At 39.7% G+C, this 22698-nt stretch overlaps 1 protein-coding gene across 1 annotated transcript in view; it reads right to left on the bottom strand.

The window, feature by feature from the left end:
- The window catches only part of SLC9A9 (solute carrier family 9 member A9), an 859212-nt gene that overhangs the window by 591682 nt on the left and 244832 nt on the right, over window positions 1–22698 (bottom strand). Inside the window, exon 6 of the mRNA XM_045287469.1 lies at window positions 9318–9423. Coding sequence (XP_045143404.1) covers window positions 9318–9423 — 106 coding nt within the window. The remainder of the gene's footprint in view (window positions 1–9317; window positions 9424–22698) is intronic.

Genomic DNA, 22698 nt, shown 5'->3' with positions numbered 1-22698 from the left:
ACTCCATTTCTCCCTCTCTTTGAATGATCCACATCAAATTTCTTCATAAGTACTTTTCAATAGGGAATAAATAAGCTTAGTCTGCATTTGTTGTCTCCAAGAGCCAGCTGTTTAATAAGGTTCTTATTTTAGCTTTAAGAAAATGTGGAAGCATATGAAGACTGTGGAATTATTGTACAAGTAGATGTTTCAGTACAATATTGGTGGTATTTCTGTTTTGCAGACAAATAGCCAACAAAAAAGAAAAACAGAAAACAAAACACTCAGTGTCCTTTCTCTGATTACTTAATGGTAACAACACAAAACAAAATTCAGAATTCTACTTTTATAGCATCTGCATTTAAATAAAGGTTAATAATTATCAGGTACATTATAAGAAGATTCTTAGGGCCAGAGATAATACTCAGTACTTCAATCTATTTTTAATTTAAAAAAAAAGTATAAGTCAAAAGAAGAAAATTAAGTGGCTATCTATATATCTAATAAAATTTTATTGTGCACATCATTTAAAAATATTTCTTATTTTTCTCAAAAGTATATTGTGGCCATCTTTTAACATCATAAACTTTTTTCTATGTCAATTTTTAAATGACTACATATAAGATTCCATGCTATAAATGTATGACAATTCTTGCTTTATCAAAAGCACGCATTTCTATAGAGAAATTTTGCACATGCTCTTAGTTATTTCTGGAAACAGGATTCTAGCAAGGAAATTATTGGACCAATGAATTTACAAATTCTAATGACTATTACTAAAATTACCAAATAGCCTTTGCAAAAAATTATTTTATTTTCAAAACCATTTTATTGGGTGCTAATACAAGTAGTATATCATTACATAGTTCAATCACATTGAGATCGTTAAAGTTTACTGTGCCAACCTGGTTGATGAACACATGTGGGCAGAGAAGGGCAGAGAGATAATGGCTCTGTGAGCCTTGATTTTCTAGTTCTTGGGTCTCTTGCTTTGCGATGGTCAGACCAGGGTGCAGCTGCCTTTGCCAGTCCCCTGTTTTGGCTGGCAAGGCTCACTTCCTGTAAGACATCCCCAAGGAGAAGCCACATGGACCTACCCCCTACTCCGATGCAGTCCTGGGTGCTGGAGCAGCTGTATGGAGACCCCTGACAGCACTGAGATGCTTACATGTTCATTGACTCGAGTTTTCCCCCTGCATCTCATCATAGTGTGTGTTTTGTGAGATGGAGGAGGACTTTGTGGATTGGTGTCAGACATATGGGTTAATGTTGGACTTGTGGGCTTGGACAGCACTGCTTATACATGAGTTTCTTTGGATTTGTTTCTCTAAAGTACCCAGACTAACACACACATCAAGCAGTATTGTACAACTGCTACCAACATCAGGTTCAAAACATTTCTTCCTTCATGAACTCCTTATCATCAGCTCCGCTTTACCCCCTGCCTTCCTAAGAACTCTTATTCTACTTGCTGTCTCTATAGGTTAATTGTCATAAGTTTTTTTTTTATCAACTTCTTCCCTCTAACAATGCAGGTGTGTTCCTGTTTCTCAGACTCCAATTTACCATAAACAGGATTGCCCACCCTCCCCCAATTCTGCATATTTGAAAGACAGGATGGGGGTGAGCATGGGATTCCATTGTGGCTTAAGTCGTTCTTTCTCTCCTTTGCTCATTTTTCTGTTGGCATGTTTACCAATTGCTCTTTGATAGTAACAGTAATACCAGCAACTAGCGTCTAACTAACATTTCTTTACTTTTATGAGCAAGGTCATGTTTTAAGTACTTGATATTTAATTCTACTCAGTGAGACAAATGCTGCTATTTCTTGTATGTTACAGATGAATCATGTGAGGGATAGAGAGGTTAAGTAATTTACTGGACCCAGGGTAACATAATTATTAAATCTAGTCTTCTGGATTAATAATTTATTGTGTGCATTATAAAGATCATGAGCATTATCAGCATGTGTGCTGAAAATGTTTTTTTTTAAGCTTTATTATTTGTCATTTTATTTGTCAAGACTTTTGAAAGTATTACTTGATCCACTGTTATGAAATAAATCAGTTTTACTATGCTCATTTCTGCTTTTGGTATTTGGTCAGCTGAAGCAGGTTATTTAAATAAATATATAATTAAAATGTATGGAAATTTCAAATACACTATCTTGTTCCCCTTGGTGCCAGCCATTGTCCTGTACTACAAAGGTAGCTATTTCTAGCCTTTTTTTTTTTAATTTCTTTTGATGGCTGTCCTAGGAACCTGAATAATATACAAGTAACTCCATTACTTGATATATCAACTCCAGGCTAGTGACTTCTTACTATGAAAGATGAAAACATTTGGTTACTTAATCCTTTCCTTCCCTGCGTCACTCCTCCACTGAACACCCATGACTAATGTCACACCTTTGGGTGTGAGTATCTGTGTAGCTTCATCTATCAACTTATAGATAGCATGCTTTATCTAAATGCACTTTTCTGAATAGGAGAAATCATATGTAAAATGGTTATTCTCTACATTCTTGGAGTATAAAGAGCCACATTTATAAAATAATAAATTAGAAAAAGATCCATCTTTAATCATTTTAATTAAATTTTAAATAGAATTCAAAATATTATATGATAACAAATTATAGTAAGAATACTTATATTCAAATAGCACTTCAGATTACAAAGCCTTCCAATAATCAATATTATTATTATTATTATTCAAATAAATTTTATAACATATAAAACATCCATCATTATATTTTATAGATAAAGAAATAAACCTAGAGCACTAATGGCCATATACAATCACTGCATTGGTCTTGTGGGTTTTGTTTTGTTTCATTTTTTTCTGTATATATTCTTCTTTCTTGATAGTATGATTCACTGGGAATCCCACATTCCCCAACTTTCAACCTATGTTCTTCCAAAGAAGCCAATTATACCTTGAACTCATGGTACAATCTTCTCACTTCACTAATTAGTTTCAAGTGAAATTGGAACCACATCAGAATCTATAATGTATACTAAGATTTAGGCTTGGAACTGAGAAACAAAGATTTCTTGGTCCATTATCTTGAAGAAAAATAATACAATGGTGAGAAATGGTGGCAGCCATCTTGAGAGAAGATAATCAAAAAGAAGTCAAGTGAAGAAAGAATGATACTGATCATTTCATAAGATTCTTCCTAGCCATTTCTAACTCGATTGAGCTGCATCAGACAAGAATAAATTCATTTTTGTGTGTGTGCCCAAGTTTGGACTGGTTTTCTATCAACTATAATAACTGCCACAATTAATTAATAGAGATGCTGACATAAAACCTTTTGACTTCAAATTTTAAGCTCTACTTCTCAAGCTGACTGTAAAATTAACTTATTTGTTCAGGATTAAAAAAAACATGCACACTCCTTAAGGACATTTTAATTGTTTATTTGCCTTCCTTTAGAGTCTACTAAACAACCCATATAAATGAAAATGTATCATCTGGAACTCCCTCAAGAACAATTATGTGTACATGTTGTGTGTGAAATTTCCAGTGTGCTTAAAATAACAGTATGGGCCACAGGTAAGCCACTTTTAAGACTTTTATGCTAAATAAATTATTTTACCAAAGAGAACACACACATAAATTATGAAATTATTTTATTCTAAGAACATTGCTGGATCACTGGTATGGATATGTTCAGGTCCTAACCTCCATACCAGTGTCTGTCACCCTGTTTGGAAATAGAAGTTTTCTTTTATTATGTTAATTAAGCCATACAGAAGTAGGGTGGCTCCTAAACCTCATCTCTTCTCGTTTTATTTTATACAAAGGAAAATCAGCTAGGGAGAGACACACACGTGGGAAGAGACCCTGTGAGATTCTATCTCCAAGTCAAGGAGCGTTGAGGAACACTCATCGCTACTGGGTTCTCCCCCGGAACTGTTGCCCTGTGGATTTCTCGGCTCCAAAACTGTAAGAAAACGTATTTCTATTCTCTCAAGGCACCCACTTTGTGGTTTATTGTTAAAGCAACCCTAGAAAACTAAGACAATTACTATACATTATAAGAAAACCACCTGCTCCTTGCTGCTGTGTACATGAGCATCACCATCAAATTCAATGATAAATCCATTGTCTGAAATTCAGAACTTATTTAACTGAAGAAAAAAATATAAAATTAGTCACTTGCTTAGAAAAGCTAATTCAATGTAAAATGTAGCAATATCACAGTACTTTTAATGAAAATATGAGAGTAAAGCATTGTGACAATACGAAAAAAACTATGTTTTTAAATACTGAACAGTCCTGAAGGAAGTTTTCTGGAGGAAGAAGATAACACAAGTGAAAGCATTTGGCCATCCCAAAGACTCTAGAGGCATTGACAAGGAATTTAATAGTGGATGGTCCAGGATTTTTCTTATACACAATTCCATATCAAAATGTATAGCTCACCCTGCCCCTGTGGCATAAGAATAGCTCTATCACTGTTCTTAGACTTCAAATCCACACAAAGGTGGGATTAAGACAGTAAAGACACAGAAAGGGTAAGCATTCATTCTTTTAATACAGTGGTTCTCAACCTGTGGGTCATGACCCTTTGGGGGTCGAATGACCTTTGCACAGGGGGTTCCCGATTCATAACAGTAGCAAAATTACAGTTATGAAGTAGCAATGAAAATAATTTTATGGTTGGGGGGTCCCCACACATGAGGAACAGTATTAAAGGGTCATGGCATTAGGAAGGTTGAAAACCACTGTTGTAATAAATGTTTCAGTACATAGACTATGCCTTCAGAAAGATACCACATAGGAAGTCAAATATGTAGTTAAATCCAAGATTGCAATGCTGTGCCTTAAGGGAATGGGTGGCTGTGCATGTAGGTGGGAAGTAAAGGCTTGGTCTGTGGGTCAGTGGATCCTGAAGGAGGACACTAAGGTAAGTGTGGAAAGGTTTGACTAGGCAGGAAAAGAAGCTGACATTGGCAGTCAGAAGAGAGTGACCTTTGTGTGTGTCAAGGAATGGAGTTGTCACTAGGAATGCAATGTCACGGTGCTTGGTGGAAAAAGAAGAGAAAAATACAAAGACACATGTTTGAATTTTCGTTCTGAAAGTCAGGGTAAACCTTTAAATGATTTTGAGTAGAATTTTAAAAAAAATAGGACTAGAAAATTGTTAGAAGAGAGAGTGTGGAATGGAGTATTATAAGAAGAAGGGATATGTGTATTTAAGGAGAAGTATAAAAAGAGATGGTCATATGTGCTGTCAACTAAGTTTAAGGAATGAGTGAGAAACAGTGGGGCCTCCCTCCAGGAAAGCCCAGCCAGGATGAGGAGGTGGTAAGCAAAGATGATGTTAACTCGATCCACTCACTCACGGTCATGAAAGGGGCTCAAACAATTCTGCCATCAAGGCAGCTCTGACTCACAGTGACTCTATAGGACAGAGTAGAACTGCCCCTGTGGATTTCTGAGAATATAAATCTTTATGGAAGCAGAAAGCTTCATCTCTCCTCTGCAGAGACAGTTCAACTCATAAAAGGGGATAGTGGGGTCCAATGCCTTGGGTAAAAGACTCACTGCCATAGAATAGATGCCAACTCCTAGCAGCACTATAAGACAGGGTAGAACTCCCCCTGTGGGTTTTTGAGACTCTCTGTACAGGAGTAGAAAGCCCTAAATTTCTACTGCAGAGTTGCTGGTGGTTTTGAACTGCTGACTTTATAGATCACAGCCCAATGCATAAGCACCACACCACCAGGGCTTCTGTTCCTAAATTAAGAGTACATTTACTGTATTTTAAAAGCTCAAACTCTTTGGGTCTGTTATGGATTGAATGATTTTCTAAAACAATACATCTATATTTTAATCCCTGATACCTGTGAATGTGACCTTATTTGGATATAGGATCTTTGAAGTTATTATCAGTTAAATTAACATGAGGTTATACAGGAGTAGAACCCATCCCATCAATTCTATGTGGACTCACAGCAATCATATTAAAGTTTCTTAGACTGTAGATTTTTAACGGAACAGATAAGATTATCTTTCTCCCAAGATTTGAACTGTTGCTAACTTATGGTTAGCAACCCAACACTTAGCTCACACCATCACCAGGGCTCCTTATATAGGAGTAGAGTGGGTCCTAATTCTATCTGAGTAGTGTTCTTATGAAAGAGGAGAACAGACATGGAGAGACAGAGAGATGCTGCTCTCTCAGAAACTACGTGGCAAGAAAGTATCTGAGATAGTTAAGGTTTATTGTGCCAACCTGGCCGATAAACACATGGGATTAATTGAAGGGAGGAGAGATAAAGGGCTTGGTGAGCCTCGACTTTCTAGTTCTCAGGTCTCTTACTTTCTGATGGTCAGAGCAGGGTCCGGCTGCCTTAGCCAGTTCCCTGCTTCAGCTGGCAAGGCTCACTTCCTGCAAGACATCCCCAAGGAGAAGTCACATGGACCTACCCTGATGTAGCCCTCAGTGCTGGAGCAGCCATATGGAGGCGCCTGCCAGAGGTGAGATGCTTACACATTCACTGATTCAGCTTCCCCCCTGCAGTCAGCATCATTGTGTGTGCTTTGTGAGATGGAGGAGGACATTGTGGATTGGTGCCAGACATATGGGCTAATGTTGGACTTGTGGGATTGGGCAGCACTGCGTTGGGATGCTTCCTTGATGTCCACTTACCCTTATATATAAAACTCTCTCTTATACATATGAGTTTCTGTGGATTTGTTTCTCTAATGTACCCAAACTAACACAGTTTCTTCCCCAGGAGTGTTGGTAGATAGCATGATACTACTAATGCCCTGCCTTGGAATGGCTAGCCTTTGGAATGGTGCAACTATTGTTTCTCTTGTTTAAAGCCATCCATTGCATGGTGTTCTGTTACCACAGCTCTAGAAGACCAAGCTAGGGCCAGTCTACAGAGTACATGAGTGGTTTCAATGGCTAAGCAATAGCTAAGCTAATGCATTTTTAGCCAAAATGCGTGAAGCTAACCAAAAGTTTAGAGGTTTGAGTTTAACCAGAGGTGCCTAGGAAGAAAGGTTTGGTAAGCTACTTCCCCACAAAATCACCTGTTGAAAACCCTATAAAAGACACTTTTGTAATGAAACACATTGAGTCACCATGAATTGGGCTCAGTGTCAACTGTTTATCCGTTGTTTTTACACAGGATCTGAATTTACCCTAGAATGGCAAATATCTTATTCTGAGAAAGAAATAGATCTTGATACAGAGTAAAACCACATTTTTTTGTATTGAAATGTATAACAGTGGGTGGGGAGGGTCCGGGGAGGGCGGGGGAAGCACACCACTGGCACTACCAAAAATAATCACGAATTGAACTGAGGAGACACTAAATAGACTATTTCAAAAGTCTTTCCACCCTCAAGCCCCACCCCAGGCTTATGCTAACAGCATTGACATTCACCCTCAGAATCCAAACCTGTATTTGTAAAGGGAAACCACTGAGAATGGTACAGCTGTACAGAAAGGCCGAGCCTTCCCTCAGTTGTAGCTACATGGTTCTTTCCCACGCTCCTTTGCTCTGTAGTGGTTTGGCTTGGCTTGGCCTTTTACAACTTGGCAGCTCAGGAAGTCACAATGAGGGACTCAGCATCTTTTTTCCCTACTTCAACTTCTACTTCAATGTTCACTGAATGCTAGTGTTTCTTGGGGACGGATACCTGATGTCAGAATGAAATGTTCTTGGTGTTTCTTTGAAAGCACCCTTTCACATTCGTGAATCTGCCATGCTTTTGCTCTTCAATCGCATTCACTGGTGTTTTCCTTTAAGAATACAGGAAAGGCATTTCTACAGTGGCCAGGTAGAAGATCAGTGTGCTTGGAGCCTCTCACTTGAAAGTTGCAGAATTCCATTTCAACTTTGGGGAGGGTAACCTTAAGAAACGTCAGCTGGCAGGAGGATGAAAAGTGAGTAGTCTAGTTCTCTCTATTTATCCTGCTTCCTTCAGCGAGAGCTGCTTTTTAAAACCCCTTTGTTATTTGACAATAAGTTTTCAAGAGCATTTGAAGCAATTAACACCCTGAATAGAATCCTGTTGTCACATTTAATTATCAGATAGCTACTTTCCTTTGGGATATGTGACAGTTACCCAAATTGTTGGTCTTAATCTAAAATGGAGAGGAGACCTCTGACATAGTGGAAGCCACCAAAGTGGCATTTATTAAATATAAATGGCTACTGTCTGAAGGGATATGAGAAAAAAGCACCGGTTTTCAGTTCACAAATAAAATTCTTCTAAGGTGAAGGGAAAATTACATCCCCCTCCTAGTTGAAGCACCATCCCCTCTGCTCATCCTGTGATGATTCAAGATGGATTTGTTCCTATGAAGCATTGCATTTGCACTGAGATATAAAGAGCATTCTGACCTTCAAGTCCTAGCTCCAATTTGCCAAACTGACTTTAAATACAAAGATTTCCATTAGCCAATTGTCTGGAAAGTAGCTTGCATAGGACAAAGGAAAAAATAGATGATATTGATTTGAAATGAAGAAAGTTCACTTTGGTGCATTTTAGGAACCCAAAGAGAATCAGCTAAATAATATGCATTGAGAGGGAAAACATTTACCCACTGGGCAGTATCTTGCAATAGCTAGAAACATGAAACTCATTAATTGTGTTAGAAATTAGGTACTTAATGAATTGTGCCCTGAGATAGTTAAAGTTTATTGTGCCAACTTGGTTGATAAACACATGTGGGCAGAGAAGGACAGAGAGATAAATGGCTCGGTGAGCCTCGACTTTCTAGTTCTCAGGTCTCTTGCTTTGTGATGGTTGGATCAGGGTGCAGCTCCCTGAGCCAGTCCCCTGCTTTGGCTGGCAAGGCTCACTTCCTGCAGGATGTCCCCGAGAAGAAGCCACATGGACCTACCCCGATGCAGCCCTGGGTGCTGGAGCAGCCATGTGGAGACCCCTGCCAGCACTGAGGTGCTTACACGTTCACTAATTTGGCTTTCCTCCTGCAATCGGTGTCATTGTGAGTGTTTTGTGAGATGGAGGAGGACTTTGTGGATTGGTGTTGGACATACAGGTTAATGTTGGACTTGTGGGCTTGGGCAGCACTGGGTAGGGATGTTTTCTTGGTGTGTACTTACCCTTTATATAAAACTCTGTCTTATACCTGAGTTTCTGTGGATTTGTTTCTCTAAAGTACCCAGACTAACACATGCCCAATATCATAGATTTTCTTTTATAACAATTCCTTGCAATCAGAAATGTCCCTGAACTTTATGGCATAGGAGAGAAGATACTTATTAGAGCCATCAAGAATTATCTCCAAGAATAAGCATAGTTCACATGGTAGAAGAAACACAAGCAAAAATGGTACTTACTATGTAAGGACTATGGCCACTGCGTCATTCAACACACTCTCCCCAAACAAGAGCGTGTACAGCTTAGGGTCAACGTGTAGTTCATGGAAAATAGCCAGCACCGTCACTAGGAAGACATGCACAGACAGTCGAGTTAGTTGGGAAACAGCCATGCTGTTTCGTTAGTTGTGGTCACCTCTAAAAGGCATTCATTTAATGCTGATCTTTTCAAATTCATTCTTTATACTGATAACAGACTATTTGAAAATCAGCCTATCGCTCTCCTGGGTAGAGACTGATCTGGGCTTTCTGTTGCTTCCAGAAAAAAGTTGGAGCTCTTTCACTCCTACAATCTGCACCTGCTCACCTCCCCAACAGCATCTCCCTCTGGCCCCTTGTGCCGCTTTCTTTACCCCTTGGAGCCGCACTCTCCTATTTTCCATCATTTCCCAATCACATCCAAAACCAACCAAACTCACATCCACCGAGTCAACACCAACTGTTATTATCATACGGCTTCCCAAACACCTCTGCCCTTTGGTCTCTCTCCAGGACCGCAATGCTCCTCATCTATCTGCCACGAGCCTACTCTTTAAGCGCGCGCGCACACACACACACACACACACACACACACACACACACACAGAATGTGATCATTTATCTTGCATTGATTCAATGTTGAAGGGTTTCTCCGGAGTTCCTCTCACTCCTTCAGCAAGGACTTCCTTATGCTCATTGCATTTGATTCAAACTGTAGAAAGAGTTTGACTTTGTATCACCCGGTACTTGGCAAACAATGAATAAATGAGTGAATGTATGAAGGACTATGATTGCAGTGCTATTTCAGTAAAGGGAGACCTGGTAAGCAGCTGATTCTCTCACTCTGGAAGTGAGGTCCCATTTGTCTATAAAGATGATGCAAAGTCCCTAAGAGGGACACCTTGAAATCAGTCTCAGTTGATCTGCTGCTTAGTTACTATATGCCCTGGACATACCATGAGCTTCAGTGAGTGCATCCGGACAATAAATGATTAATGCTGATAACCTGTATTCATCAAAACTATTCAGTGTCTTGAGATCTACAACAGTTATGTAAATATGGACAGCAATCAGTAGGAAAATGACCCATTTAATTGATTGCCAGAGGGGGAAAGAGGATGATAGAAGTGATACTGATGGTACTTTTAAGGTAAAGTGGACATTTTCATGTCTGCCCCTTCCTTTCCTTTCTATAAACAATAGTTGGCCACTTGGCTTGGTGACTTGATTAGTTGCTCGAAACAGAATCCGTTAAAACGGATCTAATACATCCCTACCACCTCTGCTTGAAGCTAAATCTAAGGTTGGGGAGCAGTTGCATCGCTGTCTCCAAAACTTGTGACAGATTATCCAACCAGCAGAGTATGAAAGTTTTACTGTAAAAGTACACTTAAAACATGTTCTTCCCTTGGTCCCAAATAAATCATTACAATGGTGTCTACTAATTGCTAAAAAAGTTATTAGCTGCAAGAGTTTAAAAGGGGAAACAAATTATTTCTATTGAAAATGTCAGGGTAAGAGTTTTTACTACTAAATGGGCAACAGAGCGGTTTGCTCCAAACTTTTGAGGTTACTAAATATGCTGTAAGAAAGGTGGGCAGAGTAAGAGATAGAAGTTGAGATCAGCGTTTGAATATTTCCTGAGTAGTGTCAAGAAGTTGTAGTACTGGCAAAGAATATTGAAAGTACTATGGACTGACAAAAGAACAAGCAAATCTGTCTTGGAAGAAGTACAGACAGAGGGTTCCTTAGAGGCAAGGATGGCAAAACCAGGCCTTACATACTTTAGACAAGTTGTCAGGAGAGACCAGTCCCCGGAGAAGGACATGATGTTTGTTTCAGGAGAGAGGCAGCAAAAAAGAGAAAGGCCCTCAACAAGATGGATTGACACAGTGGCTGCAACAATGGGCTCCAACAAAGAACAATTTTGAGGATGGGACAGTGTTTTATTCTGTTGTGCGAAGGTTCCTATGAGTCAGTACCAACCCAACACCACCTAAGAACAACGGCAACATCAAGCGATTGGGTGCCTATCCTTTCAATACTCTGGCAAGATGAGGCACATCTGGATTCAGGCCTGAAGAGAGGGCTCCTCTCAGCACACCCACTGCCTTAGGTTCTGATAAACGTATGACTACAGTTCTGTGACCTTCACTTGTTCCTTGGCTCTTATCTTCTTTCTTTGTCACTAGCCCTTAGCACTTACTTCTAACTCACCCTTAGCCCTTAGTTCAAACCATAATACAAACTCACTGTCATTGAGCTCATTCGATCTCAGAGTAGAAAGGCTCCCCCTGGAGGTTTCCAAAAGTGTAAATATTGCCAGAGTAGACAACCTCATTTTTCTCCCACAGAACAGTTGTGAGTTTGGACCTCCCACCTTGCAATTAGCAGCCCAGTGCCTAACCCACAACACCACTAGGACGAAACATCCCAAACTCACTGCCATCAAGTCAGTTCTGACTCCTAACTCCTTTGGATTTCAAAGATGTTTAAATCTTTACAGGAGTAGACACTCTTTTCTCCTGAAAAGTGAGTGCTGGGTTCGAATCCCTGACCTTGCACTGAGCGGTTCACTGTATGCCTAGTACACACCAGGGCATCTCAATGACTAATAAGTGAATGGAAGAAAGGTAATTCCAGTGATAACAGAGCAGAGCCTACATCCCAAGATATGTTGGATGGAGAATTAGTGGATCTTGGTGCCTAAACTCTGGTGGGGCAGTGGTTAAGTTCCCAGGTGTGAAAACTAAAAGGCTAAATCCCAAGAGTTGTTCTGTAGGAGAAAGATGGGCCTGTCTGCTCCTTAAAGATTTACAGTCTCAGTAGTGAGTCGGATGAGTTGGATCAGAAGTGACTCAATGGCCGTGCGCTTGGTTTGGTTTATTGAGTTTTTGTACTTGAGAAACAGCAAGGTGAGACTAGGAGTTTCAACCTTGGGTAATCAGTCGATGGGTTACAGAAAAGAAATCAGTAATTGGGCAGGGGAATACAGTGAGCCTGGCTTTGAATAGGTTGACTTAAATAGGTGGAATTTCAAGTGGAGAATTCAAGAAGAAAGATGGAAATGGGGTGGAATTTGAACCAAATTTAGGTCAGAAAGGGAAAAATGGAGATTACTTATATGCCGACATAACAAAGTCATGAGAGTGGCTGAGATGTCTGGATGAAGAATGGAGAAAGAGAAGAGTGCTTACGCGAGACACTAGGGAAAGAAGACAGCTCATGGGTGAGTGAAGAAAATAAACAAACCCACTACCATCGAATGGCTTGCAACTCATAGTTATAATATAGAGTAGAACTGCTTTCCTTGGGATTTCTGAGACAGTAAATCATTATGGGAGCAGACAGCTTTATCTTTTGCCCTCAGCACAGCTAGTGAGTTTGAAGCATTGGCTAGCAAGTGGCTAACAATTCAATGCTTAACCCATTATCCTCTTTTGCCCATGCTTCTCCCACTCTTCTCAGGAACCCCTTAGTGGACAAAGGAGAGCATGAAATACACATTGTGCGTTTACCAAGTCTGATCTTAAGTGTGCACATGTTAGCTAGAAACCAAATGCATTATACATTTCGGTATATAAATTTGTATTTACTAACAATTTCCTCAATACTCTAGAGGAAAGAGTATTGAATTAAAAAGTAAGCTTGGGATAGAAGAGACAACAGAAAATAACATAAATTGGTATGACAATTGGCCAGATCCCATTTTATAAGACATAGAATCAATTCAGTGTTCTAATTGAATAGGCCTCCTAGTTTGAAATAGAAATGTCACATCATCTAGCAATCCCTCTGATGAATATAGATCATAAAGAACTAAGAATCCTAACACAAACAGACACCATACACATCCATGCTCATCACAGCACTGTTCACAATAGCAAGAAGATGGAAACAACCGAAATGCCCAGCAGTAGAAGAATAAAGAAAGTGGTACATCCGTAGAATGGAATACTATGCAGCACTAAAAAGCAAGGACAAAACTCAAACCAAGAATCACCTCATGACAGGGATAGACCCGAGAATATGAAGTTGACCAAAAGTAGCCAACACAAAATGACCAATATTATATGAAATCACTGATATATATATATATATATATATAGAGAGAGAGAGAGACTGATAGATAGATCATATATATATATATATGACTTTCATGCCCCAAAGAACTGTCTTTGGAGACTGTTGATTGAGGGAGGGAAAGGAGGAAACCTAAAGAAATGGGCTAGAGTCCAGGGGTTGGCCAACTGTGACTCATGAGCTATATATGCATATGTAACTGTGAAGTAAATTTTTTCAAAGTTGAAAGGATATTATTCAGATAATGATGATTTCGTTTTCTTGTAAAATCTATTTATGGTTCTAAAATAATTTTTAAATTGCTGTGAGGGACAGGATTTGCTCTTCTGTCTCAAAAGTTTGCCCACCCCTGGACAAGACTGACGACTCGAGTTAGGGTGGGTGAAATGGAAGACAGTAGTCCACAAGAGAAAGAAGCAAAAGCAAGGAGCGGATTAATTAGTAGTTTAAACTGTTGAATAGAAAGTTTAAGATCTGAAATGTAAATCTCCATTTAATTTACAATAAAAATTGTTTTTTTTAAAAAACAGCAGACAGGTAGAGAGAGAAAAAATGTCAGTGTGTTTAGCATGGTTTTGGTGTTTGAAGATAGTGGTGGAGTTAGGTAGAAACCTCTCCAGAGAGCGTCAAGATTCTGCATTCAATTAAAGCTAGAGGATTCAATCGTAGGCTTTCATTATTTGAATTTTCCATTTGCTAGTGTTCTAGGGAAAAAAGGTAAACATATTCTTAAGCTAGAAGATTCTACCATGGTAACTCTATTGTTGACATTCGTATTTTCAAGCTCTGGAGATGAATGGAAGTTCACCTCCAACCCCAGGAAGAGTTCACCGGGTCATGAATAGGGATGTAAAATCCTGGGTTCCTCTCCCAATTTCCCCAGCTATGAAGATGTACTCCACGCCTTTTCATTGAGAACTTTGTGCCTTTAATTGAATAGTCAGTTTTGTTTAAAAGGCCTCTGGCACTCCCACGATCCTTTTGCACAAAGCACTGAGCTCCCGTTCATAAACGGTATCCCACACAGGAGATAAAAGCTAGGACTTTGCACATTCCTACATCTCCTGAGAAAAAGGGGAGCTGCTTGGAAACAAAGCTAGGCAGTGTGCCTTACTAGAAGGAGTATTTGCTGAGACCACAAATGAGTCGAAAAAGGTGAGTCAGGAAATTAGCCACCCACTTTGTTGCTGAGCTTGGCTCTTTTAAAAAATGCATTTAATTATCTCTCTGGCAGGGCTCAATCTTACACACAATGTCCAAAACTCTCTGTCACATTTTCCCTGGAGACAATCTCTTCAAACAGCTATGAATATGCTCATACCAGCTCTGCCCAGACCTTGTTAGGCTTAGGAGGACAACTCAGGCCTGGGGCTGCGCTAAGAAGCAGTGCTTGTTAAGGCAAGCCTTCCCTTGACAGCACAGGAACATTCCAGACCCCACGTGGATTGCAAAGGGAGAAGACTATTTTTTTTTTAAATCAGGAGAGTTGGCTGCTTTTGCATTGGTCATACTTAGTTGTACTTCTCCCACTCCTATCCTGTGTTTCTCATGTCCATTCCTCCCTCTTTCCTATCCGGTTCCTGCTTTCTGCTAGTCCTGCAGAAAATGCTGCCCTTTTCATCACAAATATTTGATTCTTTCAGAAGTGTATACCTCCCCAGGGATACCAGTACTGACCTGTCTGTTATTTGGTGAAAATTGAGTCATGGGATTTTTTTTTCAGTTCCAGGTTTGAAAGCTGTCTAAGGGTCATCATAGCCTTATGTGTTCCACCAGACTCTAGTGAATCACTAAGTCTAGTCTAGTTTGATTTTGTCTCCTGCTCAACACTTCTCTCACGCTATCCTGGACATTCTAAAGTCATCCCTTTCAGGGCAGTGGGAAGTGTTAGCTGGGACCATCTACTTTTCAGGGTCTCAGGTTCGTGGAAGCTGAGGTTCACATGTTGCAACAGTACTTTGAGCTAATTGTCTTCATGTGTCTTTGATTTCCTATGGAGCCCTATTGGCATAGTGGTTACACATTGGGCTGCAATCTGCAAGGTCAGTGGTTCTAAACCACTACGGAAGAAAGATGGGGCTTTCTACTTCTGTAAAAAGTCACAGTCTTGGAAACTCACAGGGGGCAGTTCTACTCTGTCCAAAAGGGTCACCATGAGTTGTCATGGACTCTATGGCAAAGAGTGTGGTTTTGAGAGTCTGATTTCCTTCACTCTTCTTTGCTCCAGGTACAGTAAGAGCAATAGTTGTATCATGTAATGATCCTAGTCACTACTCACTGAAGTAGGATGTAGAACATTTTCTTTGTGGACTATGTTGTGCCAATTGACTGTGATGTCCCTTAAGACTAGAAGTCCATTGACTCATTCCTTTAAAATATTTGATTATGGCCAAGACTTTTTATAACGTTGACCCCTGCATTTTTTACTCTATTTATACACATATAATATAGATACTTTAATATATATCATATACTTTTATATATTCATTAATGTAATTATGGCATACGTAAGTACACATGTTGAAATATCCTGTGCTGAATCTATATATATATATCTTTGGGTATAGTTCCTGTGGTAGTTATATAATCTGTTGTCAATTTGAGACTTAAGAGGGAAGGGGTGGAGTTTAGCCTGTTGCACTAAGAAGATAAATAGCTCACTGGAGACAGGACACACTCACTCACTCCCTGTGAGACATCACTGAGGACGAGCCTGATGGAGCTATGCTGATGCAGCCAGAGCCCTTGCGCTGGAGGAGACATGTGGAGACCCCATCAGTGCTGAGATGCTTCCACCGCCACTGGACAAAACACTTTCCATCCACTGGCCTGTGATCTTCCTGCATTCAGCATCATTGCATGTGTTTCGTGAGTCAGAAGAGGAATTTGTAGATTATTACTGGACATATGGGCTAATATCAGACTCATGGACTTGATCTGGACTGGGCTGGGATGTTTTCTCATTATTCAATTGCTCTTGTATACAAAGCTCTTTCCTATACACATATGGGTGTCTATGAATTTGTTTCTCTAGTCTACCCGCACTAACACAGTTCTATTCTTCTTCCAACACTTGTTCCACTTATATGTCTATCTATGTATCTATTTATATATTATTGTCTTTACTGTTACTACAGAATTTGTATAAAGTAGAATTTACGTCTGTTGTCTTTCACTCTTGTATTATTGCCAATGTCTTCTTTTGCCTTCATCATATTTGCTAACCTCCCCCTGATTGCATGTAGCCTTCCCTTTCCCTTTCAAGTTAATGCTCTAGTTAGTGATTTACTCCATTTTTTCCTCCCACCATATACACATAACTGTTCCCAGGTAAGAGTCTTCGACAACAGAGAAGTACTATGGAATCATTGATTATTTCTGAGAAAACAGTTTCAGCAATTACATAGAAATGGCCTTTAGATGGAAAGAGTGATGAGTCAGTGAATGTAGACTATACTTTGGAGAGAGTGATGGTGAGGGACAGAGAGTGAAACAGCATTAACCTAACAAGACATCAAGTCTTTCTCTTTTAGGCTGAGCAAAATTTGCCAGAGGCCCTGTAGCTAACTACTCCATGCCACTCTAGGAGAAGGATGAGGCTTTCTCCCATAAAAATGTATAGTCTTGGGAAATAGATCTATGGGCATATATTTATAGGTTTAGTATTAAGGTCACAGATGGACATTTGGCCTCCACTCAAGTACTCCCTCAATGCAAGAACACTTTGTTGTATCAAACTGGTATTTCATGATGCTCACCTTCCCAACAGGATCGCTGAAGACAAAGCAGGTGCATAAGCAAATGTGGTGAAGAAAGCTGACGGTGCCCAGCTATAAAAAGATATAGCGCCTGGGGTCTTAAAGGCTTGAAAGTAAACAAGCGGCCATCTATCTGAGAAGCAACAAAGCCCACATGGAAGAAGCACACCAGACTGTGTGATCACAAGGTGTTGAAGGGATCAGGTATCAGGCATCAAAGAACAAAATATCATATCATTGAGAATGAGGAGCAGTGCAGAATGGGGACCCAGAGCCCACTTGTAGACAACTGGACATCCCCTTACAGAAGGGTCGTGGGAGGAGACAAGCCACTCGGGGTGCAGTGTAGCAACGGCGAAACATACAACTTTCCTCTAGTTCTTAAATGCTTCCTTCCTTCACTATCATGATCCCAATTCTACCTTACAAATCCGGCTGGACCAGATGATGTACACTGGTACAGATAGCAACTGGAAACACAGGGAATCCAGGACAGATGAACCCTTCAGGACCAGTGCAGTGGTAAGAGTGGCGATATCGGGAGGGTGGAGGGAAGGTGTGGTAGAATGGAGGAATGGATTACAAGGATCTACATATAACCCCTTCCCTGTGGGACAAACCACAGAAAAGTGGATGAAGGGAGACTTCGGATGTAAGACATGAAAAAATAATATTAATTTATAAATTATCAAGGGTTCATGAGGGAGGGGAGAGCATGGAGGGAAGGGAAAAATGAGGAGCTGATATCAAGGGCTCAAGTAGAAAGCAAATGTTTGGAGAATAATGGCAACAAATGTACAAATATGCTTGACACAATGAATGGATGTATGGATTGTGATAAGAGTTGTATGAGCACCCAATAAAATGATTTTAAAAAGCCCCTTACAGTCTTGGAAATCCGTAGGAGCCATTCTGCTGTCCTGCATGTGGGACAATTGACTCAATGGCAGTGAGAAGAGGTAAAAGAAGCTGCATGAGGGAGCAGGGGACAATGGAAGGGGTAGAAGGAAAGGATCTGTCTTTTCAGTAAAGTGGGATTGTTGAGCACTAAGACCATGTGTGAGTTAAAGGGTAGAAGAGGGTAGAAAACATTCAGAACATCTCTTGTGAGGAACTAATTAAATTTTTCCATGAAAAATGGCTAAGGTCAAATACAGGAGAAATTTCAATCTTCAAAGGAAAAGCCCCCTGACACTGAAACAGAGAGCCCTGATGGCGTAGTCATTACGTATTGGGCTGCCACCACAATGGGAACAGTTCAGAATCAGCAGCTGCCCCATGAAAGGAAGAGGAGGCTTTCTACTCCTGTACAGAGTTACGGTCTTGGAGACCTTCAGGGGCAGTTCTACCCTGTCCTATCAAATCACTATGAGTTGGAATCAATTCGATAGCATCAAGTTTGATTTTGTTTTTTAAACACTAAAATAACAAATTTTTAATAATGTCTCCATTATTTTAAACCTTGTCACTTACCCCTACTAATTGCATCAAAACTAATCTTCTCTCACCTCAAAGGTAGAAACCACACCTGGACATGAAAACACAGATAGATGATGACTTCCTGGCTCCATCATCTAGCTCACGGGTCAGACAATGTTTGAGAAGGAAAAGCCAATCCTGTTCCTCACAACACTTTAAACATTATCTGAGAGCCATAATTATACTTTTAAAACAAATGAAATTACCATTACCTGAATAATATCCTTAAATTTTTTCAGTTTTACTTCAAAGTCACATGTATATACTGACACAGCCACCTCATATGGCTCTCCAGCTGCACTTTGCTGATCTCTTAACTCGCTCCATGCTTTTACTATTAAAAGATGGTCGTGGTTATTTTTTGTTATGCTTTTTTAACTGTGATTTCTGCAACCAGCCACTTTCTTGTGGGTCTTTCAGTAACTTATATATCTTCAGAGTGCTTTAGTGACAGCCACGCATGAAAATCTCTATTAGTAGCTGTCTGACCCATGTTTTCTTGGTATTTTACAAGGAATTTAAATTACAAATTATATTTTAATTTGATAGCACTCAGCAACCTGACCAGATCTGCCTTGGTCAATGGACAACCCCACTTAATAGTGCCCTCCTTGTGTTATGTCTTCATTCAGCCTTTTCAACATGCTGGCACTCCCTAGAGAATGCTCACTAGGGTTCTCTATACAAATCCGTATCTCTGTTACTTGTCACAGGAAGAATCAAAACTGCAGCTGAATCTGTGTCAGGCCTGGTGTCCTTATAAGTGAGATTAATTTCCATCTCAAACAGTGCTTATTGTTAACATGCATTTTCTCTGTCACAGAGAAAACATTCTTCCATAACTTTCATCAATTTCCTGAAACATTATACACAGCAAAATTTTAAGGAGCGAATTTTAATTAAATTTGTGGAATTATTTTGAGCCTAAACCTTCGCAGTAAAGATTCTTGCAGCAGAATCAGTACATGGACTACTTCTGCCAGTAAGATTTGCCAATTATCATCCAAGCAGAACAAGTAGAAAACCTTACCCTTCTAAACTAGGTCAGAGACACAATGCCAGATGTAGAAAACAAATTGTGAGTTTACTTCGTTGAATTCAGTTGAAATTAGAAGAGATAAAAACATCAGGGATGGTATATTATTTTGACGTCTATGTGACATATGATTTTCTTGTTGTCATGAGGGGCTATCGAGCCAGTTTGGACTCATGGCAACCCTCTGTCAACAGAACCTGGTCCCGTGCCGTCCTCACACTGGTTCTTCCAGCTGAGCCCACTCTGGCAGCTGCTGTGTCCGTCGATCGTGGCAAGGGCCTTCCTTTTGACTGCTTCCTTTCCACTTTACCACGCATAATATCTTTGCCCAGGGACTGGTCTCTCCTGTTAATATGTCTAAACTACTAAAGCTGAAATCTTGCCACCTTGCCACCAAGGAGCATTCTGCTTGTACTTCTTCCATTCTAGCAGTTTGTTCTTCTCAAAATGTATGGTACTTTCAAGATTCTTCACCTAGAGCATAGTTCAAATGCATCAATTTTTTTCTTGTCTTCCTTATTCAATGACCAACTTTCACATGCATATGAGTGAAAATACTATGGCTTGGGTCAAGTTTTACTTAGTCCTCAAAGTAACATCCTTGTTTTTCAACACTTTAAAGAGGTCTTATGCAGCAGCTTGACCCAGTATAATGTATTATTTGATCTCTTGACTGCTGCTTCCATGAGTGCTGATTGATGATCCAAGCAAGATGAGATCCTTGACAATGTCAATGTTTTCTCTGTTTATCACGATGTTACCTATTGATGCAATTGGGAGGATTTTGGTCTTCTTTACATTGAGTTGTAATCCATACTGAGGACTGCAGTCCTTGACTTTAATTAGCAAACGTTTCAAGGAAATATTTAGGAAGCAAGGTTGTGTCATCTTCAGATTGCAGGTTCCTTTAATTCTGATGCGATATAATCCATATATCCATATAATCCAATTTCGCTGATGATTTTCTTAGTAAATAGTTTGAACAAATATGCTGAGAGGATACAACCCTGACACACATCTTTCCTGATTTTAAACCATGTGGTAAACCCTTGTTCCATTTGCACAATTGCCTCTTGATCCATGTACAGGTTTCTCCGTATGAGTACACTGAAGTGCTCTGGAATTCCCATTCTTCTCAAGGCCGTCCATAGTTTGTGGTGATCCAGACAGCCAAATGCATTTGCAGAGTTAATGAATCACAAGTAAATATTGTTCTGGTATTCTCTGCTTTCAGTCAAGATTAGTAATGTTATTTCTTATTCCAGGTCTTCTTCTGAATCCTGCCTGAATCTTTGACAGCTCCCTGTCAATATATTGCAGCAACAGCTGTTCGGTGATCTTCAGCAAAATTTTACTTGCCTATGATATCAATGATATTGTTTTATTTGAGCATTCTGGTAAATCACCTCTTCCAGTCAGTTGGACAAGTAGCTGTTTTCCAAATTTCCTGGCATAGACAGGTGAATGATTCCAGGGCTTCATCAGCTTGATGAAACGTTTCAATTGGTATTCCATAAATTCCTGGAACCTTACTTTGACTAATGGTTTCAGTGTAGCTTGGAGTTCTTCCTTCAGTATCATGGGTTCTTATTAATATGCTACCATTTGAAGTGATTAAATATTAAGTAGTGACTAGTTCTTTTTGGTGTTGAGTTAGTGGTGGAGAAAATGTAATACATAAACAATGTGAAGAACATATATGTAAGTACACTACTGCTTGCATACTGTATTTTCTTATTGCTTATCCTAGCCCTCCTTAATCAGGGCTTCTTTTTTATAAAATCATTTTATCCGGGGCTCTCACAGTTCTTATAACATTCCATACATTAATTTTATTAAGCATATTTGTACATATGTTACCATCATTATCTGCAAAACATTTTCTACTTGAGCCCTTGGAAAAACCTCCTCTTTCCCCCACCCTCGTGAATCCTTGATCAATTATATATTGTTACTATAATCAGGGTTTCATAAGACAAATAAGTCCTAGTGCATCAACATCCTTAAAACCTATTTAGAGTGATCCCTCATATATGAATATTTTACCTGAGGTATTAATTATTATTCTTTCATCAGTGTACAGTAGAATTTTCCAGAGGCAGCATAATGTGTGATATCACAACAAATTGACTGCAGAAGTAGATGTGAGAACCCAGCTGTCTTGCATTACATCATACATTAAAAGTATTTGCAAAACTTTTTTTGCTTCCTTTTAATTTTTATTTATTTTTTAAAATTCTTTTTTAAAATCATTTTATTAGGGGCTCATACAACTCTTATCACAATCCATACATACATCAATTGTGTAAAGCACATTTGAACATTCATTGCCCTCATTATTCTCAAAATATTTCTTCTCCACTTAAGCCCCTGGCATTAGGTCCTCATTTTTCCCCTCCCTCCCCGCTCCCCCTTCTCTCATGAGCCTTGATAATTTATAAATTATTATTTTGTCATATTTTGCCCTGTTCAATGTCTCCCTTCACCCATTTTTCTTTTGTCTGTCCCTCAGGAGGGAGGTTACATATAGTTCCTTGTAGTCAGTTCCCTCTTTCCAACCCACTCTCCCTCTACCCTCCCAGTATCGCCACTCACACCACTGGTCCTGAAGAGATCATCTGTCCTGGATTCCCTGTGTTTCCAGTTCCTATCTGTACCAGTGTACATCCTCTGGTCTAGCCAGACCTGCAAGGTAGAATTCGGATCATGATAGTGGGGGCGGTGAGGAAGTATTGAGGAACCAGAGGAAAGTTGTACTTTTCATCATTGCTACATCGCACCCTGACTGGCTCATCTCCTCCCTGCGACTCCTCTGCAAGGGGATCTCCAGTGGCCTACTAATGGGCTTTGGGTCTCCACTCCGCACTCCCCCTATCATTCACTATGGCAAGATTTTTTGTTCTGATGATGCCTTGTACCTGATCCCTTTGACACCTCATGATCGCATAGGCTGGTGTGCTTCTTCCATGTGGGCTTTGTTGCTTCTGAGCTTGATGGCCACTTGTTT

Source organism: Echinops telfairi, unplaced genomic scaffold, assembly GCF_000313985.2.
Source record: "Echinops telfairi isolate 266 unplaced genomic scaffold, ASM31398v2 ScPeMD7_16;HRSCAF=60, whole genome shotgun sequence".
NCBI classification, from domain to species: domain Eukaryota; kingdom Metazoa; phylum Chordata; class Mammalia; order Afrosoricida; family Tenrecidae; genus Echinops; species Echinops telfairi.
This window is presented reverse-complemented; position numbering and strand designations above follow the sequence as displayed.